The following is a 26,495-nucleotide window of genomic DNA, read 5'->3' as shown; positions in this document are numbered from 1 at the left end:
ACTGCTTTGGAAGGCCATCATTGAGCAATAGACAAATATTGGCTGACAATGATTAACTGTAGCGTGCATTCACACACTAATTCCAACACAGATCTTAGTTTAAGACGCAGGCTTTCGGTGTACTGAAGTAGTAACAAATACTACGTTTAGTTTACGTCACAAACCTGATGAATTCGCTGTGTCGAGTCGGGTGGTTGGTTAATGACATATATCTACGCGACCTCACCCATAAAACCTTTATTATGGACAGATCTTAATGCTGCACATATCAAAATACCGGTCCAACATTCAGGATTTTTAAATCACAAGACAGTGCTGCTACGACCTATCAAGTGGACAGGTCAAGAATTGCAGCAACTCTTTCGAGTTGCTCTTTTTACGTGATTAGAACGGACGGCAGAAAGCAGCTCCCACCTCGGCTGCGTGTTTACAACGCGTTTTACTCTGCATGGCAATGGCCATGCAGAGCCCTACTGCGCTCTAGTTACTGCTTCACCTTGCTATATTGTGTGGCTCGGGTAACGGCACTGTACACGGGATTATATCTCTCTCCCCCCCCCACCACCAATCACCACACACACGCAGTGGCGGGACAGGCAACGAAACGGGCTGCAGTAACCGGAGCAAACATTAACAACCCGGCAACATTGTGGACACAGTCCTTGTCTGCACGTAAAATCTAAGAATCAACCCAAAGCCTCGTATGCGCACTCTATAAAGTAAATATTAACAAATAAAAACACATATCGTGAATGTACACGAACAGAAACGTTTAATAAGGTTAATATTTGATACACAAGTAAACCTACACATTTAAGGGCTTGATTGATATAATGTTGCGGATTTTTTTCACCCATCGGCCCTGACAGATATAGCGGCACATTTTCACCAAAAAGTGAGGAGGAAAAAAACATCCGTCACATGAAGCAAATTATTACTGCAATACATTCAGCAATGTTGATCAATGTCATAGAGACAATACAGAAATAAGTCCTTCTGAATTGCAAGAGCAATATTACGAAACATTGTTATACGTACCCAGCATGAAATTAATTTCTCCAGGCAAAACACCCTGTTTTTTTATCAACATGAACCGTAAATGACAAACAGCTGATTATAGCCTTTACAATTAGGCTTTCATTGCAGCTCTTGACTGCAGAAGGCAAATCCCATTCACATTGACACTGCAGCCTAGAATATACCATAGTGGCCAGAGTAAGGGTCACGACAACCGAGGGCAAGACCACTCATCACACCAAAAAGATCAAGCATAATGTACTCCAAACAAGACAAATCTGAAACACCTGTACAATGCAATTAACTTGGTGATATGTATAGAAATAATGTTCATGGCATTGTGATTCAGGGGTCAAATTATGTGATGCAGGATAACGATGGTGTATAAACTTAAATGTTTTAACTTGAAATAATAGAAAAATACAATTTTAAGGTAAATGTATGATAATTGTTGCATGCTATATACAACAGTTGCTTATTTAAGGCATAACCTTGCCAGATGTGCACTCAAAGCAACTCTGTTGCACCAATTAAAATACTAATGCAGTTCTTGTTAACGGGCTCTTACAAGTGCTATCATAATTAAACTTGCACTAAAAATACTACTCATATTCAACTAATCACAACAGATGTTTTTAGCAAGGCAATGAACAATAAGACTTCTCTTCTTGGTTCTTTCGGTAAAGTCACGTAGAAGGGAAATAATAAAATAATAAAAATAAAACAATACAATTCTCACCACGTTTCGACTATCATACAAATAAACCCATGTGAAAGAACTAAATATAAACTACATCAATATAATCAATGTTAATTTCTGACTTTAACATCCTGCTAATCTCTCACATTAACACAGCTACTTCAATGGTAAATTCTTCTGTTGATATGTAAACTCCTTTGTCAAGGCGCTCTGCTCCTCCCACCCAGCTTAAAAGACGCTGCCAAGCTTAGCAGTGTTCATTGGAGCGCTGTCTTTCCGACAGTTCTGTTTTTTCACCTGAGGACGGCTGCTTGTGTTGTGGCCGAAACGTCGTGATAATTTTATTGTTTTATTTTTATTATTTTATTATTTCCCTTTACGTGACTTTACCCAAATAACCAAGAAGATGAATCCCTGCACGTCAAGAAAGCTTTAAATCGAAAAACAAGACTTCTCTTGGTCACACATTGCTATCCCAAATGTATGCATCTCTATGGTGGTGCAGTAGTTGAGCCACTGCGCTTTGAACCCTGCGGTCCAAGTCTGAATACCAGCCATGGCTAAAATCAGTGGCGAGAGGTACATCAGAATCTTTCTTCATCCTGGAGAAATCCGATGAGCTATGAAGCTCTTTTTTCAGACATGTCCACTAGGGGCGGGGCGGAAAGTTACACCAAATGACAATTTAAAAAAGACTAAAGGAGTGAAAAGTATAGAAAAAGTAAGCTAATCACTAAAAATAAATACATTTAACCTAAACAATTTTTCATTTAACCAAGTAAAGCCAAATGAGCTATCAGTTATTTTAAAGAAGCGATCTGAACCGATCCTGCCCCCACCGACCATTTCTAAATGTATATTTATTTGACCAGGTAAGGCCCACTGAGCTACAGTATTTAGATATTTTACGAAAATACACTGACCAGCATAGTGATCAAACAACTCCAATGACCTTCATCCATCAGCGGATTACCAAAGGACGGTAAATGTAATTATTTGAGTACGTACGCATTTTTATTTGTATCACGATTTCATTATACATCTATGACAATAAAGCTTAGGCTTAGAACATGATTGAGGAAAACATGCACACGTGTACTGTAATTCAGACAGACTATCAAATCATAAGTCCCTGGCACATCAGCTCAAAGAAATAAACAGACTTCTTTGGTTCTTTCGGTAAAGTCACGTAGAATGAGAGTAAAATAATAAATTGATAAAATAAAATAACACAATAATATTCTCACGACGTTTCGGCCACAACACAAGCGGCCTTCATCAGGTGAAGGGGGCGAGCGGCCTTCATCACCTGATGAAGGCCGCTCGTGTTGTGGCCGAAACGTCGTGAGAATATTATTGTGTTATTTTATTTTATCAATTTATTATTTTACTCTCATTCTACGTGACTTTACCGAAAGAACCAAAGAAGATGAATCATTGCAGTCACGAAAGCTTTAAATCGAAAAATAGAAGTAAACAGAGTTCACCACATTCATAAAGTGCATCACCTTTATTATGGACAACATTGGTCGCGAGAGCCTACGTGTTAAATCAATTCTAAGGAACCTCTTCCATGCACAGGAAAGCAATTTTTGGCATCCCACAAATTCCAGTAAATATTTTAGAGACATATATCGAACATATACTATGGATGGATATAAAATAACATCAACTTGCAAACATTACAAAATAAATATATGATCATCTGTCCACGACATAATTGTAACGTACACTTCTAATCCAGTGCTTTCGAAGCAAAGGTTTGCGGATCATTCAGATTTTTGGGGCATCAAAACGCACTGTGCTACAAAATGGCCAGATGGCGGCAGTATTATTTTATTATTAGACTTGTTTACTGAAGAAGCGTCACCGAGTCTAGAGACACTAAAAAGGTTTTTTTGCATTCGGGGGAGGGGGGGGGCGATGATTGATAAAATCCGCCAGAGTCGTTTTAAAAATTTGGACCGTGACAGCGGCACGCAATGGCCTACTCTTGCAAATGACATCACAGGGATCTTTAACATCCACTATGAAGCAAATGGCGTGTATATTTGCGGTTAATACACTCGCAGTAAAAATCAGGGCAGCCGACGGATTGGAACCGTGAACCTTTGCCACAAGTGGCAAAAGGTGCTGCCGGAAAGCCATATCACCACCCATTAAGCGAGTTGTTTGCAAAGCCATTTGTACAGACCTTCCAGTGTTCTCCGAGTACCATTTCCTCCATCATGCATCCACTATAACGGTTAAATAGACAAACATTCCAATACACGACCTTCATAAAATATTGTCTTGCGATGCAAGAGAGGCATTTCGAAATAAAACACTTTAATTATTATTAATGTATAAGCCCTCCCTCAAAAGCATGCATTTATCAGCTGATTACTATATTTAATAGAGGGACAGTTTGTTCTTTTTAGACGACAATGCCAGAACCACTTGGACATTTTACACTCCATTACGTCCACTTGATCTCCTTACAACCATATTTATTCCAGCAACATTAAAGATGGCAATGCTTTTTTAAACGGTATTTGTATTTGTTAAAATATTGCAGAAATTCTAAATAAAACTGCTTTTGTTCCTGCACATGAGTTATTGTTTTGAAATTTTGTAGATTTTTTTAATTACCTACTATAATCACCCAGAAATGTCGGTCCGTCCCGCGCGTGACGTCACTCCACATGAGGCCCACCCCCTCATTAATATTCATGAGTGGGTAGATTTTTACACTAACGCTGAGGAAGGTCGAGCTGAATTAAATAATTTATTATGCAAAGCCGCTTAAAATATGACGTTTCTTTAAAGTGACGGTAAAAAATAAATGTACGAGGCAGTGCTACATCTGTGCGTGACGTCACTGCAAGAGCCCCCCCTCATTAATATTCATGCCCGCGTAGAAATTTACACTAACGCACAAGGTCGCGCACTCCACATGGCGCACCCCTCCCCTCATTAATAATCATGAGCAGGTGACGTCACTCCACATTCCGCACCCCTCCCCAATAACCATTAGCGGGTGACGTCACTCCACATGGGGCACCCCCCCCCTCTCATACATAATCATGAGCTGAATAATTTTTCTATTGAATATTTCAGATTTACTGCAATATACACCCATCCTTGGAAAGTCAAAAAAGCTAGTTTAATATAATGGCCCTTTTTATCGATCCATTGCCGAATGAGGGCCTCCACACATTGGTGGTCACTGGTGCAAGCTGAAGGTGGGGAGCAGACATTGGAGCCTAAAACAGTACAATGATGAATTTTGTTGAACGGTTCCCTGTTGACAACACCTGTTCATTGTATACGAGCAACATACAGGCTAAACTCTACTTAGCTTCCAAGATCTGATGTGACTTGGCGCAGTTTGGTCAAAGGCATATTCAACTATGTTAAACAGTATCTGAAGCACTGTAGAATGTATTGATGATAATTTTTCAACTGCCCTTCAAAGTTTTAACTTAAAATACAATCACAGGCGTTTTAAGCGTTGAATAGGCTTAAACTGTGTGCAAACAATATAAAATGACAAGTGCCATATAGCCGCAAAGTGCACCGATCAATTACGAGAGGAAACCTAATCACTGTAATTAATCTTCGCTCCTGAGCTGTGCCATACATCTTACCTAACTGCCAAAAGGGTAAATAAAAAAAATCATTGAAAATGTGTCAACGAACTGAAATCTAATAATATGTACAAGTTGATGACAATGTAACTCTTCGGTCTAAAATGTAAAAGTAAATTCAAGCATAAATGTCCACGTAATGGGCCACTTTGTTGAGCTATCATTTGTGGCCAGGTCACTTCTGAAAAATAAAGTAATGCCTCAGTGGGCTTTGCCTGGTAGGGTGAGGATGGTTTAGTTTTATTTATGTCTTTGGGTGATTTGTTAACCTTCCTTGTACTATTTGTTGTAACATTCTTACCAGTCCCGACTGAACGTCTGTGAAAAATAGCTTTATAGCATATCGGATTCCTCCGGCGTAAATACATTTTCTGATTTTGAATCCACCAAAGGCTTTCTCAAAATCAATGCGTTTGCAGGGTCAAAAATAAGTAACATTAAAAAAATAAAAACATGCTTTTGTGAAAAAAAAACTAGTAATGGAAGAACTCCACGACTCCAGGAAGTAGCCCCGAAGCTTTCCATAATGTAAGGGACCGTGGGCAATTACAGCCAACGTTAGTTGACCATGGACAATTAGACCCAAGCCGAAACGTAACATGTAAAGAAGAATGTTTAAAAAAATATATGATAGAATATAGTATTCTCATCAGTATGACATAAGTATACCAAGTTTGCAGTCGATACCACATTGGGAAGTGGGTTAAAATTGAGTTACAAGATTTGAGGATACAACAACAGACAGAGTGAGTTAAATAAAAGTGTGAAATAATATAAACACTTTGATGTGGGGTATTTAAGGTGAATCACTGTTCCCGGTCTCCAAAGAGTTCAAAGACAAGCCCTGTCTGGACGTGACAATTCGACAAGACAATACAGCTCTCCCAACAAATGCGCAACCGTGAAAATAGAAATCAACATCGGAAAGCTGTACTCATGAAAGTGATGGCCATGGATAAAATACAAAATGGATAGTGTGTATATTGGCTATACTCCAGGTAAACTATGGGTCAATGAATACTAACCTTACCATAGAAAAGTGAACCAATGAAGGGTGAACCTCGAATGTAACCAATGGCTCACCAATAGGACACATGAATAAGTATTGACATGGGAAAGAGGCTTCTATGTCGCAAAGAGCTGCATGCAACATAAGGGAAATGTGTTTTCTCCACGATTCTTCTACTGGATGGCTGTATGGATTATATTGAGATGGTCATTCAGTGATTTTAGATCCACATTCCATGTTCTTGCCTTCTATGTTTTTGTTTACCAGAAATCTATTTTCAACAGATGATGTGTTCAGTGTTCTTTAGGGAATGGCCCACAGGTCTATGTATATCTATTGATTTAATAAAAACATTTTTAGAACAGTGTGATTTTCAAAAAAAGATGGGAACAAGATAAAATGTATATTCCTATATTTTGAAGTATAATGTAAAACATCATGCGCAATGGAAAAAGCAAGTTATCCCAATACGTCAGCAATTCCTTATAATGTGACGGATGTGCTGTGATGAAAGTGTTAAATAATTTAATTATACATGCACTGCTCTCATCTTCATGACCTTACTAATTTTATGAAAGTAGCAAATGTCCCTTATCAAAGGACAGGTGATTGACAAACAGCAGTTGATACGACTGCACACGTGAGGGCAAATGCCAATGTCAGGGAAGGTTACACAATTGCACATGTATGAATACTGCAAACGTTGAGGTATTCTGGACACATTCATTCTAAAGAGTGTCATACATGCCACATCGCAAACACATGTTATTTGAAACTAATTGTCTATACACGTGTAGAGATATCGCGGACGTCACTGTATGGCGTCGGCCCTAGAGGGGCATGGCCTCTTGCACCTAGGCATGCAAAAGACGCTGGCCACACTCAAGTTAGACTTCTTTTGGCCTGCCATGGCTGAAGATGTCGCTAATTTGCTCGAAGGATGTGTGCAGTGTGCGCGGCGGAAGCCGCCGGCGAAACCCTGTTGTCCACCGTTACAATCAATTCAGGTTTCACGCGTTAACGAACTTGTTGCTCTGGACATCCTTGGTCCGTTTCCCACTACCCCTCGGGGGAATAAGTATTTGCTTGTGGGAGTCGAGTATTTTTCACGCTGGCCTGTGGCCTGGCCGCGCCCCAACCAATCAGCAGCAACGATCACCGAGGCATTCCTCAATGGTTATGTGATGGACAAGGGTGCTCCCGAATGTCTTTTGACCGATAAGGGCAATAATTTTTCTTCAAAATTGTTGCGTGAAGTCTGCGATTTGTTGGGAATGAAGAAAGTACGCACGTCTCAGTACCACCCGCAGACGGATGGCATGGTTGAGCGGCTGCACAGGACTCTAACCTCTATGATAAGCCATCAGATCAGTGAGTCCCAACTCGTTTGGGAACTACACATTCCTAGAGTCCTGGCCGCATATAGGATGGCCCCTCACGCATCCACAAGCTACTCACCGTTTTTATTCATGTATGGAAGGGAACACGATCCCCCGATTGATGTTCTATTACAAGCCGCACCCAACAAGGCTAAAACTAACATTTCGGATTCCGTGCGCTTCACTCTTCGAAAGCTTTCCGAGGCACGGGAAGCTTCCAGGGTAAATTCCAAATCGCGCCAATTAGCGGCTTAGGGGGATCCGTGCTTCTACATATGAGTGGGTACCTGGGGACAGAGCCTGGTTGCACTGTCCACATGTACTGGTGGGTATGTCGCCCAAATTGTTTGAATCCTGGAGAGGGCTGGTTGATGTGATTCGGGTTGTTCGGCCACAGTGTGTCCAGATCCGCTTGGGGCGGCGGAGTTGATTTGTACATTCCTCCCACCTTAAGCCATTCATCGCTCTGCGCGAGTTCGTGCCATCTCTACACCGCAGGGACCGAGTGTCAGGTGTGTTCGACGAGCCGAGGTGTGTGCCCGCTGAGGTTGGTCCTCAGCGGAATGATCTCATTCCGTCCTCAGGTGCCGGCGCCTGACGTCCCCCAAGCCGCCGCCTGCGCCGTCTTCGCTGGGTTCGGCAGAGGAGAACCCGTCGACCCGGCCTACTGCTCTTCGTGAGGAGCCGGGTTCGACGGGACATTTGCACATTCCCCCCGGGACCTCCAGGGTGAGTGAACCCACCTCCCCTGGGGGCCCGGCCACACAGACTCGATCAAAGACTCGGTAATCGTGATCCCCATGCACACAAGCTCCCACATTGTCAGTTGGTTGTCGCGCTCGTTGGGTCATATCGGCTATTGGGTGAACCTAGCCATTATTGTGCTTGCGGGCGTTGTTACACGGTGAAGGTGGGAGGTGTGGGTGATGGAGGGGATTCCGAGCGTTCACGTGTTTTTTTTTGCATGTTGTTATTCGGGGCTTACACCCTTTTCCCCGTTGATTGTGTACATTTATTAATAGTGTAATTATTTTGATTGAAAGCTTTCGTGACTGCAGGGATTCATTCTCTTGGTTCTTTCGGTAAAGTCACGTAGAAGAGAAACAATTAAATAATAAAACATTATTTTATTGTTTCCCTTTATTGTTTCCCTTCTACGTGACTTTACCAAAAGACCCAAGAATATAGTGTAATTATTGTATAGGTGGGTTTGGGTATTTAATTGGTAATTGTTATTGTTGAGGCACACATCACTTTTTTACTCACTAATTTATCGCCTTACTCACCGAGTTCGTTTTCAGGGGGAGTTGACAGCCGGGACAGCTGTGTGCTACGAGGGGGGGGGGGGTGATGTAGTGACATTACAGATGTCACTGTATGGTGCCGGCCCTAGAGGGGCACGGTGTGCGATGTACTCACATCGCGGACATCACGTATGTAGCAACATCGTGAATGTCACCGAGCAATGCCGGCTCTAGCAAGGCACGGCGTGCGATGCATTGTCATCGCGGACACCCCGTAGGTGGGTGTAGTACCAGCCCAAGTGAGGGCTTGGTGAGCGTTGGGGATAGCACAGTGGCACCACGCGTGGCGTGCAGTGCTGTCTCCTACCGGAGGGAGTGGGAGAGTGTCAGCCAAGGGACAAGGTTATCCTGGGCCATCGCACTCTGGTTGACCCCGAAGGCACGGTAAAGTCTACATGGGGCCCCAGGTGGGGGCTAGGGGGTGGTTACGGGCTGGGGGAGAAAGATCCTACGGGAAGGGTCGAGAGAGAGCTAGGACTCTCACAAAGGTGGGCGTGGCCAAAGGCGGGGCCGGCCACGACCCGGGAGCATATAAGCGGGGTCCTCACAGGGACCGGGGTTCAGCGTTGCTACCGTCATCTGAAGATCTACTTTCTACATCGAAGAAGAGTCTCAAACACGTGAACCCGGACCCGAGCTGAGGTCCGGTCCATTGTAGCCAACTCCCAGTGTGTTAGTGCAGTTTAGCCGGGTGGTCCACCACCCTAGGCTGTTATCTGGTAAAGGGGCAGCTACCCCTTTGTGTATTACGTGTTGGTGTAATGAATGTGTTGCCTCTAAGAAGTACATCGTGACTCAGTTGAATCCAGTACACACGTACCAAAAAATAAAGTACAACATTTGTTCTGATTTATAATTGCTTCATTGCTGTACTTTTATTTATTTTGCTTTAATCATTTTGGTGATTAAGGTCACACCTGCAAATGAGACTTTCAAGGGTCCCTTGAGGTCTTATCTTGTTAATTAAACATAAAAAAAAAATTGTTGACGTGTTCTTAATATCACATTACAGATGGTTCTTAAATGTTTGTATATATATATCAACAGCTTGAATGCTCTTTGAATGTAACTGACCGTCTGACCCTCCACCCAACCAATTTTTTTTCTAATATAGTATATGAGAGCAAGATAGTGTATCCCACGCAAATGCGTGGGATACACGGCCAGATCAGAGGGTGGGTGGGGAGCGTGATGCATGAACCCGGTTCAACACTGTGGAATGCGGTGACATCATCACCATGCACTTTTCCGCACACCAGTAATCCAGGCAGAAATCCAGCCAGTAAAACCTTTTTTTTAATAGAGTAAGTGATGTGATAAACAAAAATTCATTCCTTGGTCACAAATGAGTGGCAAAATTCAAACAGCAGTGGGAGAATGTTGCCAAAATAAATTATATTTCTATACCATATTTACTACCTATATTTAGAGCAAGCCAATACGAAATGCCAAATCAAATACTATCATGTTTGTCTTTGATGACATCATAAGTCAGACAGTATTTCAATATCCTTGTAATTGAGGTTTATGGAAATAAGATAAAGCCGTCACATAGTTGGATAAACGCCTTCAATTAGGCTTTAAGCATTACACCATCATGATTCTGATTAAACGTGGGTGTGAAGTGACTGTCAGCTGCATTTATGCGATTAAATTAACAACTTCATATACTTCATACTTACTTACACAGTCCACATTGTGTGATCTGAATCAAAAAAGATAGGAGGAATATTCCACATGTACTAAAGTCAAACATTATTTCGTCCATGGCCAGACTCAATTGTGTATCCGCACACGTCAATAAACGCACGCTAATGTAATAAGACCCTAAAATGTTAGATGAGTGGCAGAATAATATTAGGTTTCATTCTGAAATAAGTTAAATGGTTCATTACACTATTAAAGACTATTGCTCCATTTACACGTCCATGATATAGTGATAGGGTAATACCAGAATATGACACAAATCAGACATGTTTTCCCCGATGTGGGATGTGGCAGATGAAATGTATAAACCACCAGATCTTTACATATTAATGATGTTGATACCACCAGTTTGGACGACCTTTGCAATACAAACCAAACTGCAAATGGATCAATTAAAATTTCAATGTAAATAACGGGCAGTAATGTAGTTAGTTCATGAATATGAATGGTTAGAGTATGAAAAACGTGACTAAATATATTGCCCCCGATTTATGGCAACTATATAAAATTAATGGAATTTAATCTAAAACTAAAGTATAATTGAAGTGGATTTTTTTTACCTTACTGTTGTTTAATTACAATTCAACTGTGCTAATCATCATTTAATTGTTTACAGCACAGCATCCCAGCAGCAACACGACATACCAGACACTACGTGACATGTAATGAACGGTCCCTAACGTTATATATACAGTACACATTGTATGCACATATAATATATTGTATATTTTTTAACAACAGTAAAATGAAATATTGTCTACTGTATATGGATATTTAGCAACTCCAGTCCTAAGTCAATATCCCAGGCTTCCATGCAGGCCTGCAAATCACCACATGCATGTGATGTATATAACAGTAATTACCTAATGCAGTGCCGTATTGGATATAAGAGAATGTAAAACATAGGCCATGTCAGAAACCTGAAACATGATGATCCCCGGGGACAGATCTTAAGCTTGTAATTGTGCCATTGCCATATACACTATTATATGCATTACATTAATATAATTAGATACTACATATTAAGTACTCATAAATGACATGTGTATGTGCCAAAAAATGTATTCGAATTGCTTTTATAATGAGCCTTTCATTCTGATTATGTTTCTTCAATGTTTTAATACGGTAAATGTCAAATGCAATGTAGATTTAAAAGGGTCTTTAATTGAAACAACATTAGATGATTTATCCCGAACCCTGTCAGCATGCAGCCACTGACACCAGGCACCATCTCTGTTTAATGGGCCTCTCTTATCGGAGGCCATCTCTTTTGTTAGACAGATGAAAGACTTGAGAACAATAGCATAGAAAGTCAATAGCATGAATGAGTTTCTTGCACTGTAGAGGTGATGTTGTAAAAGGCACATCAACATAAGCATTGCCTTGTTGCAATACTGCAGTCAATGCAGAGGTAAACATTGACTGTAAATGTTTTGAGAGCCTAGGATGATATTTATCTTGTGCTGTATAAAGTTCATGGGCAGTCATCTCTTTGACTATATCATTAAATTGACAGCGCTAAACACATGCAAAGAAAAAACTGCTCCGATCAGCATAGCCTCTAAATATGGCGTTCCTTACACAGGTTATTATTGATTATACAAAAATGCCTTTTAAGAGAATAAATATGTAATTAATGTTTTAATTTCAAACCTAAATTGCAAAAAAAAGTTTCAAGGTTTTTGATGTGTGGTTATACATTATACGCACATTTGATTGGTTTTCTAAACATTACTTTGCATACTCTTTGGTTCTTTCGGTAAAGTCACGTAGGTGATTTATTTTATTTTATACCTACGTGACTTTACCGAAAGAACCAGAGTATGGATTCCTGCAGTCTTCAAATCAAGATTGCTTTGCATGATTATTCGAGTACAGTATTGTATAGCGCTGATGATTGTAATCCTGAATTTCCATTCTGAGCTTATATCTTAGCTCACGTCTCTGCACGTTACGGCTACAGTTTATTCTGGAATCTGTGTTGTGTTTTTTCTCTCCCTTCGATCTCTCAGTGCAATACCAGGGTCAAAAGACCTCATGGGAAAATCTCTGGCGACGCCTGAACCGCCTCCACACATAAAGTCCACAGGGGGACACTTTAAATGGCACAGTGAATTGTTTTGACACCATAGTGCAGTGTCACGATGTACACAGCTAAGTGTTTTAATGCTACAACAGTGTTGGCAAGTCTTCGGCAGTGTGTGTTCAAGCCAGTGGTCGTGTTCGGAAGCCTACAGTGCAGTGTTTTGATGCGACAGGGGAGCTTTTGTAAGTATATACAGTGGTGAGGATTTTATTGCCAAAGTAGGGCGCGTTAAGACTGTGCACTGTACAGGGGTCGGCGACTTGCAAAGCAAAACCCATCGACCAAGCCCAGAACGTCACTGATCTGTCTGCCGCAAAGAGCTGACAATAACATCTGCTCCTGGCGTCGTATGCTAGAAAAAGAGCCGTGCACAGCTGACAATCTTAAGCACCATTCAATTGTAGAGCCTGTTTCCACAAATGGTCATCAGTGGTCTGACTACCTTGGTATATGACGGATCCAAAATGACAATGAGTCCAATTCCAAGCATGAACGTATCTGTGCACTTCTTTGATTACCCTCCGTGGGGGCATCGATTTAACATGAAACCAAAAGAACACATTGGATAAGGTTACCATTATAATGCTTATGTTAGCCGGTGGGAATAGGGAATTGTATTGGCCAAGTCTCATTACCGGTTGTGTCCGAGATGCTGTACAAGATGCCTCTGTAGACCCAACCCAAATGAATGAAACACGCCCAAGAACTGCACAAGGAAGTCAAGTTAGCATCACACCACGGGAGCTAATGCACTGTACTTGTCACTTGTTGTCAAGTGGTAAGAAAGTTAGACACTTTTATATTCAAGGGGGGGGGGGGGGGGAAAGTACCGTACTCCTAGGCTACTGGATAGCAGGTGCTCGCGTAAGTAAAGAAATGGCAATATTAGTGATAATTGTGTAACTTTTTAACCCGACCTAGGGAGGTAACTGCAAGTGTTCACACATACACAACAGCTGTGTTTGAATGTTGTTTAAATACAGTAGCCATGGACATCTATAAATTGTACAATTAAGAGAAATTAGCACCGTAAACACCTTTTCTAGCCAACCTAAGGGAGGCAAGGCGCATCCAAACACTCATTAAAATCACCATGCCGGTGGAACGTATGCGTCTCTGTTGAACTTCTTCCGCGCCGTACACGTAGCCATCCGCGCCAATCGGAGGTGCTAGGTGGAATGACAACTTAACACACGAATAAGAGACCTAGGAGTTGTAGCACAGTTTGGGGGGGGGGGGGGGGCACATCTGTGGTAGGTGAGCCGACGAGGAGAACCGTGAACTAAGAGACACAAGCGTAGGGCTACAAGAGCAATCGCCTCCACCGGTCACCCTTCGCCCAAGGGCCACGTGAAATGTTGACGTCTATTGCAGAGGGCAACCAACCTCCCAACAACCAACCACCATCACCAACAACCACCGATTCGTCCTCAAGTTCCTTAACTCAATAAGAAGACGGTAAAGAGGAGGAGGGGGGGCTTGTATTTCTCCAGCGTAGACCGCGATAGCAAGGAGGCGCGCGGTGCTGTTATCCTCCAAATTGTCAATGAATGAGAGCAAGCTACCGGCATCGCCTTAAGGTGGCGAGCACAAGTTTGGCCGTACCAACTTAATTCCGTGAACACAGCGTGAATTATGTCAAATGGTTTGGTGATGACGGGGAGTTGGGACACCACTCACCGTCTGTCTGCTCTGCTCTGCGGCTCGAGGCGGCTCAGGGGGATCCTTTCCGCTGCGATGCTGCTCCCCTTGGAACGCGGTCGCGCACCATCTCCTTCTTCCCGCTTCCTCTTCCCTAAGGACGAGCTGCCATGAGGGGATGCCCCCAGGTCACAATTTTTTTTTTTAAACTGCGCCCCGAGACGCTTCGTTACGCTACAGGACGCAAGGTAAAGCACAGGCGCTGTGCTGGTACTATATAGTAATTATAATACCTTATCTTAAGCGACTCTCTGAGCGGCGGGGGGGGGGGAGCCAAGCCCCTTGACGAAGATACTTTTTTTGTCTATCAATGTATTTAGACGCACGATCAGCGAGCCGCGCGCGTAGCCGCACACGCGAGAAATAAAACTGAGGCGAAAGTGCGGGGAGGAGGAGGAGAGGCGACCCCCCCCCCCCCCACGGCTGGCCCCACCCCCCACGGCTGGCCCCACCCCCCACGGCTGGCCCCACCCCCCCGGCTGCCCCCACCCCCCACGGCTGCCCCCCCCCACGGCTGGCCCCACCCCCCACGACTGCCCCCCCCCACGGCTGCCCCCCCCCCACGGCTGCCCTCCACGGCTGCCCCCCCCCACGGCTGGCCCCACCCCCCCGGCTGCCCCACCCCCCACGGCTGCCCCCCCCCACGACTGCCCCCACCCCCCACGACTGCCCCCCCCCACGGCTGCCCCCCCCCACGGCTGCCCTCCACGGCTGCCCCCCCCCACGGCTGCCCCCACCCCCTCCTCCTCGTGCTCGTCATCACTCAATCCGCGTCGCGCGTTTTTTTGAGCGCGCGTTTTTTTTGTGTCCCCGTCCACCCCCCTCCACTCTCTCCTCCCGCTCTGCTAACAACGAGGGGGAGTGGGGGGCGGGAGGAATTAATCTTCCGGAAGAGGGCAGAGAGGTCTTCCGGAAGTCGGTAGTGGTCTTCTGGAAGAGGTAGAGCCTTGAAACGTAAACAATACTTTTTTAAAATCCCAACCCCGCCCCTCCTCGCTCCGCCCCCCCTCCCTGGCCCAACCCCGCCCTCGGCCACATCCGCGATCTCATTGGCTGTTGCCGTTTAAGTTGCTTGGCTACTATTGGTTGAAACCGCCGCTAAGCCACGCCCTTATTATTTAAGCCCCTCCTTCTCGTTCACTCTTAGCTCCGCCCCCCCCCGGATAGCGGCCACGTGAAATAGTTAAAACGTGACGCGGTACAGTGCACTCTGTCCGGTCTAAATGAATGGATGCGATGCATTTATTTTAATTTATTTGTTTTTATTCCAAGTGTGTTTTTTCTTCCATTTAAATTAGCCAAGGATTGTGTGTCGTCTCCGTCCAGTTGATTTCGTCCGGCCACCAACATTGACGGTCGTTTCACGTTGAAAGCCGTCGCGCGTTTACCGTACTGTATTTCCGTATATCCACGTTGGCAAGTCGTTTCTTTGCCGGTCAGTTGTAATTGTCGCATTCGTCTTAATTGCCAATTCTTTTGGTCGCTTCCCTTTAAAATATATATAGCGAGAGAGACTGCTGTTTTGCAATGGCGGTCGCGAAAAGAAAAGCTCCTACCCAGGACAATTCGTCGAAATATGAAAATGCCAAGGTACTGATGAGTGATGTAAGCACACAGCAACACGGTAAACGGGTGAACGTGCAGCCCGGAAATTGTTTGCTCGCGCCTCTTGGCTACAGGGGCCTCCACTAGAGGGTGCTCGAGAAAGCCCCCCCCCCCCTCGATCTCTAGAGAGCCCCTCCTAAAGGGCGTTTGGCCTACTCTTCCACGCGGGACAGACACAAACAGGCTGCGCGATAAAAGTAATAAAAACTTGCAAATTGTTTCAATTTCCGCCCCAGGAGATGGAACCGGTGACCTGGATTGCAACACGAGTGTGGCTAACCATTCCTCCACGGCCGCATCCCTCCACAGAGTATTATAAGCTAGTCAACAACCGGAACAGACTGATAACCATCATGGGACTAATTTCCACTAGACACCCCTGGCTTAGGATAAGCTATGAAGATGATCAAAACATTGGATGGGTGGGTCTCCCTTGGAAAGGAAACGTTTGTGCGTGGCTTATTACAATATTTTTAATACGATTGTATGCGCAGATTTCGGAACTTAAGTAGGATTTTGCACTTAAGTTCCGAAATCTGCGCATACAATCATCGTATTTTGCACTTGGATGTTACGTGGGTGGGCAACCACAATCCATGAAACCGGTGCTAGAGCCTTCAGTTGGTTGGCAACAGATGGCAGTGGAGAAATATCCATTGTACTGGGCTATGTTAACATCCTATGCTCCATGCCTACACGAATCCGCGCTGACCAGCCTAAAAAAGTATAGTGCACGTAACCCACACAGTTTGTCGATTGGGGAGGGTCCTCATCCTTCAGTAGATTGTTAAAAGCCTGTGCATGTCCACGTACGTGAATACAACAGAGCAGGGGTGGGCACATTTTTTTTGACTCGCGGGCCACAACGGGTTCTAAAATTTGACAGAGGGGCCGGGCCAGGAACAGATGGATGGAGTGTTTGTGTGAACTAATATAAATGACGTGTTAAAAATCATTACATGAAAGGATTTGGCCTTTAACAGGTAGCAAAGCATTTTTTTGCAAGGCAATTTAACAAATTGCACGAACATGAACAGTACAAAAACATGTCTTAACTCCCGGTCAAAGCGCGCCATCTAATGGGGGAAATGGGGGCATTACAGGAGAAAGGTAAAATTTAATTTAATAATAATATTTGGACAAGTTCGTCGGGCTGGATTAAATAGCCCAACGGGCCGTATACGGCCCGGTGGCCGTACTTTGCCCATGTCTGACATAGAGCTGTAATGACCGCTGAAATGCCATGGCTGAGATATGAGTCGATTGAGCGTGAGTGCGCATAACTGTGATAACACAAGTTAAAATCCTGACCAGGGTAAACTTGACCCTCACATCATCTTTGTCATGCCTCTGGTGTAGTAAAATATTAATGAACCACTACCCAGCGAGGCTGCACCATATGATGGTAATACAAAAAAAATTGATGTACAGTACTTTGGATGGGATGGGCCCCATATAGCCCAGTTCTCGTTTGAGCAAAAATAAAGTACTTTAAATGAAAAGCTCGATCGATGTATATTTTAATTGGCATGAGAAGGACGTGACTGGATGTCGAGCAGGTATCTTAATTGCAATGGAAGGTGAACTTGTCAGTGCAATTGGGATGAGGTGATGTTTGGGTGGTCCCAATGTTTAGTGATAATATACCGTCAAACAGGACATGCCAAGCCCATTCGTAGAACGCTTTTGAACGCTTCTGATTTCAGCTTTTAAGTCTGAATAAAATTTAGTACCGTGTATCTCAGTTTAGAATACAGATATCTGACTTTATAAGATGCAAGTCATGAATACATCTTTGAATACATCTTTGAATACACATTACATGAAGGAATGGGTTTTGGTCTGGTGACTGCATCCTTGCGTTTCGATTAAACATTGCCCATAAATGCCAAGATCAAACCTGGCCTTTAAGGTTGTGAAACATCCATTACTGTTTCTATGCTAGCCATGCATGTCTTATTCATACGCATACATTTTTAATCAGTTCACAATATGTTTGGGGCGACCGCGTCACCCGGCATGACGCACACTCATGACCCGAACTTTCATTTTGTCACAATTGCCATATTCTCCAAATGATCTCCAGGCTCATAGCTTTGGGAGGCTCACGTCAGCATGGACATTCCTGTCCATACTCATTAATTGTTCCCCCTTTTAAAATGGGTCGGTAGGCACGTGATGTCTCGAGAGACTTGCGGAGCGGCAACTTGACCGTGAATTCCTCATTCGCCCTCGTACCCTTCTACCGACCCTCGCTGACCCGTCGGGTATCGTCGCCTCAGATCTCCAAATGTTGGAAAGCATTCATCCTGTCCTAGGCAGGTTGTGCGAGAGACTGCAATTTCTCTCATTCTAAAACTTTCACAAAATAACCCCCAAACCGTGTTGTTTAGAGGTGATTGAGAACGACCTACGGTTTTGAGCATTTAAAAAAAATGTAATTTTTTTTGTATGTAGATTTACAATGTCTGCAATTACAAGAACCCCAAAAGGCAGATGATTAACGTAAAAAAACCCACATTGCTTGCGGATGTGCATAATTAATTTTTCAATAAATTTAGTGTAAATAGGATATTTGCACAAGTTACCGTCGGCACCTGATGCTGTTACATAAGCCACCAGAGTAATGTGTATGCCTACTGTTGTTTCATATATTTTTTCAAACCCCAAAGCGTGGAGCCATACAACCCCTCCAATACTCTCAGTCGCTCACGCCCTCCAGAGTGAATTAACTTACGGACTACAGGAGCCCTACCTCTCCATCTTGTTGAAAGTCTTCCCCTATGGCCTAGTTACCCTTGGTTTATACTTACTGTACTCCATGATTCTCCTGGGCAGCCTTTCATCTGCTATTCTTCAACATTGAGCCAACCACCTCAGTCATTTTGTCTATCACCACTGTCTTTCCCTGAATTCATGGCCTACTGCTTTGTCTCACTATGATATTTGATTGAGAGTCATTCCACTCTACTTCAGCTTACCCTTGAGTGCTCTCATCTCCACTGCCTCCAGTCTACTAACATCAGTTTTATTCAGTGTCGCTCATCACAAACCCATATCGTAAGACTGCTTTAACACTACTCGCGTGCATTCTGGTGACATATCTTTGTTTCCGTCGGTTTTGTAGCTTCTGTGCTGCTGTTACTGTCGCACAACACAGCGTTATAGGTTTTGATGATTTTATTTCACCTTTGGGACGACAAAAATGTTCCGCAATGTCACTAAGTAGATGTAAATACTACTGTGTGCAAATTGTGCTGCAAAAAGCACCGGCATTTCACGGTCTGAAAAGTGGTGGTGTTCATCGGAGAGTGATGGAGCGATCGTGCCCCAGGTTCTGTCCAGGTCACGTGAAACCAGTCGGCAGGGAGAGCGGAGAGGAGGCGAGGGGAGAGAGACGTCAAGCGTGGCGGGAAGGAGTACTCTGAGGCCCCTCTCGTGCCTCCTGTCTGCGGGAAAATACGCGCTGTTCCTCCTCTTTCTCCCGCCCTTCCTCAACTACGCCTCTCTGCAGAGAGAGGCCAAGATGCTGAAGCCAGCAGGTACACACGGCATTGTCAGTGTCTTAACTAGAAGCCACCCGTCTCTTCCACGATACCACTGAGCCGCATTGGGGACGTGACGAGCCAGCCCAACGCAGCCCAGGAGACGCCAGGTTTATTTGTCCCTCTGGAAGTCGAGCTGTGGCACTGACGTCACACGCAATGAATCATTGGGAATGCTTGCAGATGACATGGTGTCACAGTGTCTGTGCAGTGTACTGACACGTCGTATGAAATAAACACGGCATTAGCTGCCCTACTTCTGGTCCAGCTTGGGCCCGAGCCAGATTCATATGTCTTGGTGTGAGGCCACCTACATCATGGTTTGGTGCGGGTTCGGCATGGCAAATAGGCAGTGGAAAAACCATGTGTATAATGAGGGTAACGCTCTGTCTCAGCTCAGATGTGCCCAGTTGAAAAGGGACATGAGATTGACACAGCCTAGCTGCCTGGGTATTTTTTTTAAAGGACTGCACTCCTTGTGGGACTCAGGTCCATCGAGACTGGCTGTTTAGTCTCATCTGCACTGTATCCAACCACCACACTGCAGGTCAAAACACATCTCATTTTGCTTCATTGCACGCACTGCTCGACTTTGGAATTCCCTCCCATCGTCTTCTTTTTTCAAGGTCTCATAACCTTGCTCAAACGAAGAAATGCATTGAATCTTAAGTATTACACTTTTAAATGTGCTGTTTATTCAAGTGCCTGAATAACTCGCCGTTTTTTTTACATAAACGGTAGAACAACGATACGTTACTTAGATAATGCAGGGTTCTTTTTGTCAGAAAGAAATTCTGCCCCTTGCATTGACAAGGAAATCAAATCAATTTACACGCAAACGCAATTTTTATTAATTGAGCAAGGCATTGTGCTTCCCCGCTCGTAGTAAAGGTTGTTATTAATTTACAGAGAAATTACTTGGTTTTTCGTGTCCCCTGAGATGCACATGGCAGTGGCGCGCAATAAATAAAGTCCGTGTAAAGAAATCCACCGGATGCTATTTTAAAACCCTACGAGATTACCTTGCGGCAGTAGTCCCTTTATTGACTTCAAATTTGGAGGCAAAATATGTTTAGCATTTCACCCAGGGCTACTGAAATACAAGAGCGCTCGGTGAAAAGGTTTGTGATTCGGTATCATTGCCACTAGTTACCATTTAATTATTCATTCGAGAGGTGCTCTGGATTCCAGCTTCAAAGGAAGCCAGGATATATTGGGCTACATTCACCTATCCTCAAAATACCAATGAGTATCCAGATAAAGGTTGTCTTTATTAATACCACATGAGAGACCTATGCATCTATATTGAAGAAAGGAAAGGTCATGAAATGCTGTTGTTTTTTTTTATTGCACCTCTGCTCATATTTTTTTGTTATTGGATGCTCAGATTGCTCAGATTGCAGTATGGTATTCCAATGTATACCCGACTACACTCATCATTTTTTTCCCCTTTATACCATATGTGAGCGCATTTTCTCTAGACTGAACATGCAAGTTTTGCAATTTGGTAGAGCCACAGTGGTTTGTGCACTGCGGTATGAGATAAGGGCTATGAATGATACTTTTTATATTAACATTTTAAACAATTAAATATATTTAAAATATATTAGCCAGTCCACTGCTGGATGAAGTCCTCCACACGCCACAAATTTGTGGTGGTTATTTGACCGTACCTTACCAAACTGGTCGGCATGGGTTGGTAAAGGGGAGGCCCCAGGGTTGTTTGGGATATTGCTTGCCACTGATGTTAGTCTTGGCCAAATCCTGGTCCACTCGGCACTAGGGAAGTTAAGAGTGGCTGTCCTATGGAAGGATCCCCCCCCACCATAGGAATGCGGAATTCCCACCACTGACTGGCTCAGGGCAGCGGTAACAGCAGCCGAGTGGCAGAGCAGGCTCAATTGTGCTATTGAACCACGTTGACTTGTATTTTACATATGCATGTTTCTTACATATGCATGTGTTTCTTTTTATTTGTTGCAACGAAGTCAATTTATCTTTGCTTAAAGTAAAAAAAATGGCCGACGAGCTCTTGTTGCGTCATTAACCCTTTTCCATTTCGATGACTTACGTGTACGTCATCGGTTTTCACGTACGCCATCGGAGCGTAATCAGAAGAAAAACGCACATAAAATAACTTTATCGGTTCCAAGGCTCCCACAAGGCCATGCGGTAGGGTGTGTGGCACAGTTTGGAACGAGCGATCATAGAGTGCGGTTGTGTCGCTACAGTTCTCTGCGGTGAGTACATTGTGTTTAAAAAAACAACAGTGCTATGCTTCTCTGAAAAATGAACGCTAACCGCTTACGCGTTCCGAGATTCGGCGGTGAATTGGACCCACCCTGCAATTTGCCGTCGTCTCGGAACGGGAAAGGGTTAACAGCGTGCTCGACAATCTGCGTGCTCTGCAGGGGAGGTGCTTGACATCGGGCTGGGCCAACAGCTGTACATGAGCTGTCTAGGAAGCGGCGTTCCAGTCGGTAAGCGGCTCGCACCAGCTGACTTCACGTTGAGGTGCACACCTCTCTTGCCTTCACGACACAGTGGGTGTCGTGTAACTTCTCGCTATATCAATTACAAAAGCACTATCTCCTGTAAGTGCGTATAAGTAAAACAAAAAAGAGGCTATTTCGTGTTACACCGTGTGCGCCGTAGGATCTTGTAACAGTGCACCCTGTGGAATCTTATTCTCAGTTAGTGGTGCGTTATCGATTGAAAACGGACGCAAAAAGTTTGTGCAAATACTGTGAGTGGTACCTTTGTATCCAATACATGCCATATTTGTGCATGATTCCCAGCTCCTATATGCTGCTAAAAATGTGATAACATATTTAGCAAAATTTCACTCTGCAATGCATGTGAGGTATGGATTATAATAATGTTAGGTTTGTTTCTACTTTTTTTAAGTGTCTGCTGGATAATTCCCATTGCTGCCAGTATCAATGTTCATTGGCAAATTGAAAATCTGTATTTTGCACTGATGAGACCTCATCAATGTGCTTGTGTCTATTCAACACTGCTTACTGCTATCAGATTATCTTTGATGGCGTTGTGTTGATTCTGCAGAAAACGTTGTGGTCATTCTTCTTGCTAGAGATTATATTAATGCAGCAATATTAATGTTGAACTCAACTCTGGTAAGCATGAATCTGTGCATTAAATTGCCGTCGAGAAATATTTTTCAGTACTAATAAAAAATTTGGCTAAATTTGAAAAATGTACCACAAATTACTTTGTTGGAATTAATGTAGGAATCATCACCCCCTACTGCAAAAAGTTGGCAGAGCCCTCCTGAAAAGGAGCCATGATACGTATATTGAGGCTTTCCTGGGTTAACAAGAACAATAATGAATGTTTTACATGTTTTTAGAGTCCCTCAAATGTGTGAGCATCTCCATGTATTTTATGACACGTACAAAATCTCTCCACCCTTCAGGCCAACATTTTTCCATGCATTTTCATTTTTGGTGCGTCACTTTTATTCTGATTTATTTTGCCAAGTATGAAGTGCAATATATTTAGCAAAAACTATATTTTGACATGGATTTGTCAAATAAAATTGATGAAGACAATACGATTCTTTGAGCACATTGTTCGAAAACTTGGAAATCCTACTAAAATATAAATCTATTCATTGGCAGTACATTTGTACTTTAAAAACAATCCATATGCGATGGTAATAATACATGATTGATTATGAAACTGAGCATGTGGATTTCTGCCCTGGATTTGTCAGATACACTTGACGAAGTAATGGAAAGCTTTTGTCAGATTCTCAATGGATTGTTAGTTGACGGGCCATGAACCAGATAAATATTGGCATTGCGCAACACTTTCCAGGAAATTCATATTCCGTGATGACATTAAATAAGAACGAATATGCAAAATCGGCACATTAAACCAGTGAGGCATACCGCGGTTGTTTTGCCATGCAAATTCTGCGTACACATTCAATTTAGAAGTTCTGACAACAGCCTTCAATGGCGTTCTGTGTGGATGCGAGTGTGGACAGACGGATGCGCTGATAATCAATCCTGCGGGCTTGTTGTTCATTGCACACCGCTTGTCAGTGTTTGCAAAGCGTCGCTGGTGCTGTCTTGCATACAAGCTAGCGCCCAGAGCTGTGAGCACAACAACACACCGTCAGCTTCGTTACGAACAAAATAGAACGGAAGTCGCTTTGTTAATTTAAGTGACGCAAAGAACGTGTCGCTTGTGTGCTCATTTGCATTTAATTACTGCAGTTGGAAAAAGGAAACCTGTTCGGATAACAAGCAGAACAAATACTGAAAATGGAAGCTGCTGACAAGACGTATTACGTTACAGTACATGTCACAGTCGGGATGCTACCATGGTGTAATGGTTACCACACTGGCCTCTTGTCCACCCAGCAAAAATACATGGACACACCTCAGTCGGTTGACAGGCCACGTGTGGTGGGGTAAAATGTGGGTATCCTCTAGAGGGGGCTTTGGAACTAGAGCTCCCTCCATTAGAGGCCCTTCTGCTTAGCAGTGCCACGAGCAAGCAATTGCAGGGCTGCACCTTTAAATTTGTTGACACATTAACAGGTTTAATTCACGAGCAGAAAGCTCATTGTACAAAACAACTTTTATAATGCAGGTAAGACCAAAATTTTCAGATCACACTCAAGGTGTAGACAACAAATATGTAAGTCCGATATTAAAAAGTGCAGTCGTAGACATATTCATATATTGTGTGTGTTTTTTAAAAGTATGGTAACCATAAACATCAATCCACTCAATTTCTTTATTTTCCTGGCCTAGAGATGGTTGCCACGTGCTCTGGTTTTCTCAGGCTTGTTCTCTTTCTTGTAGCTGTCCTAGGAAATCTGCAAGTCTTCCTGGGGCATTAAATGTCCAACATTTGTTGTCAGTTGCATAATAATAATATGCCACTCAAGACAATGCATCAGCACACTGTTCTCCCCTCTTCCAATATTGTGAGATCCAACGATATCTCCAGGTTTTTTTGAACCTCAGAGGTGGCAACTCTCATTTCCAGTAGAATAATTGTAAAATATTCATGAAATAGCTTGCTTTCTTTATTTTAGGAGTGATTACTTTTTTTTTTATTAAGCACACTTCCTAATGTCATGGAAAAAAATGATCGATATTTTTTGCCTAATTTCAAAATGTGTTTTAGTGCTGTCGTGCACCACGGTAAGAACATGTTCAGTCGCACACTCGTGTAAAGCCACACCCTGCGTGCAATCAACGTCACGTTAATATCCCACACACTGCGAATCGCGTTCATTTAGGTGCAAGGCAGGTGTAAGATATTAACGAGGCCTCGGTTACGGGGGGGGGGGGGGGGGGGGGGGTGGGGGAGGCACCATCCTCGTGGCTCCATATTTGTATTTTTGTTATGTCCCGGAGGCGGCTCTGTTCATGCAGCGTCATGCCCGGCTGCTTGTTTTGGTTTCGGACGCCGCGTCGGCGGTATCGCTGCTCTCCGCTGCACATTGCGCGAGGATTCGTAAGAGCCTCTTTGTGGGGAAGGCACATTTGCGTGTGAGCGCATGCCTGATCGACTGCGCTCGTACATTCCCCTGCCGTGTCACGACAGCGAGGTTTTTGGCACGCTTCCTGGAACATAACTCGGCTACGCTGAAGGGTGCCAGTAACGTCTGCCCTTGGAGGGATGGGAGATGCTCCTGGTGCAAAGATGCGCTAACGAGTTGGAAAGGCCAGTACAAAAGGAATAATGCTCATTGAGGCTCCGACAAAGGAATGGGGAAGCAGTGGGGGGGGGGGATAGATACAGCAATGTCCTGAAATGTATAACGCTGCACCTATTGTGTGTCCATTCCAGTTTTGTTTGATGCACCAGCGGGGATGTCTTCCGACATCTGGATTGCAATGCAGAAAGAGCTGTCCTCAATGACCAAGGTACTGAAGTAAACAAACAAAGTCGAAGATTCCCCGTGTAGCCTTAACAGACTGTTGAGGCAAGTGCTTTTAGCGAGCACCTATGAAGGCCAGAATGGCACACGAGGGGATGAGTGGCCAGGAACCACACCTGGCTGCCTTTGTCTGCCTAGTGGCGATGTTCACACACCGCACCAGGTACTCATTTCAGACTCAGTCGACCGAGGGGAGGCCCAGGACTGGTTCAGATAATCGTCACTGGTGTTGGCCGTGAGCAGGAATCGAACTCTAGCGACGTGAAGTGTCGAAGGCTCGCTGACAGGAGATCTCGAGACAGACACAGGTGCCATGGGTTGGCTGACTGAGATGACCGATAGATGCACCAGATATACCCCCTACTGCGAAAACACACATACACAGGTGGTGTGAGGAAGGAATGTGAGTATTCAGTCATTGTTTTTGCAAGCCATAGCTTTTACAAATCAAGGGGCTTCACTCTGCTTTATGTAGGTATGTTGAACTTTTTTCGCACCGTACGTTGCCAACCGGGCTAGTCGGAGGTGCGGGAGGAGGACAACAGACTAAACACAAAAAGCAGTTTTGAAGAAATTAGTTTTCAATCTAGATTAAAAAGTGCATATCTTCAGTGGCTTCCTAATATCGTCTGATATTAGGAATGGGTTTTTGCTTCAACCTTGCCATGAAATTATGAAAATTACAATCGGTCATTGTAATGCAGAAGTGGTGTTCACTGTGTAATGACAGGGTGACACCTGCTGGCCTGGGAAGGGATTCACGAGTATGGGCACAGAAGTAACAACCAATCAGAGAAGGAGGTCTATCTGGGGCAAAGGTAACAGGTGGGATTAGCCGAGATGATCCGGGAATCCGCTCGAAGTTTCCACGAGAGGGCGTGGCCGGA

The 26,495-nt window shown here is 43.9% G+C and overlaps 2 protein-coding genes across 3 annotated transcripts in view; one reads left to right on the top strand and one right to left on the bottom strand.

The window, feature by feature from the left end:
* The window catches only part of LOC116941588 (oxidation resistance protein 1-like), a 133,693-nt gene extending 118,777 nt beyond the window's left edge, over positions 1–14,916 (bottom strand). Inside the window, exon 1 of the mRNA XM_032952785.2 lies at positions 14,512–14,916. The gene's annotated coding sequence lies outside the window, so the exon portion shown is untranslated. The remainder of the gene's footprint in view (positions 1–14,511) is intronic.
* The window catches only part of LOC116941589 (uncharacterized), a 117,073-nt gene that overhangs the window by 59,782 nt on the left and 30,796 nt on the right, over positions 1–26,495 (top strand). Inside the window, exons 3-6 of one of the 2 annotated variants that reach the window (XM_076066600.1) lie at positions 8,319–8,463; positions 19,472–19,679; positions 22,094–22,162; positions 25,518–25,594. In XM_076066600.1, coding sequence (XP_075922715.1) covers positions 8,319–8,463; positions 19,472–19,679; positions 22,094–22,162; positions 25,518–25,594 — 499 coding nt within the window. Of the gene's footprint in view, positions 1–8,318; positions 8,464–15,675; positions 16,123–19,471; positions 19,680–22,093; positions 22,163–25,517; positions 25,595–26,495 lie in introns of those variants that run through there. The other variant, XM_032952787.2, reaches the window with a different exon arrangement.

This window comes from Petromyzon marinus, chromosome 12, assembly GCF_048934315.1.
Source record: "Petromyzon marinus isolate PM22_M1 ecotype Great Lakes invasive population chromosome 12, UKy_Petmar_22M1.pri1.0, whole genome shotgun sequence".
NCBI lineage: Eukaryota > Metazoa > Chordata > Hyperoartia > Petromyzontiformes > Petromyzontidae > Petromyzon > Petromyzon marinus.
This window is presented reverse-complemented; position numbering and strand designations above follow the sequence as displayed.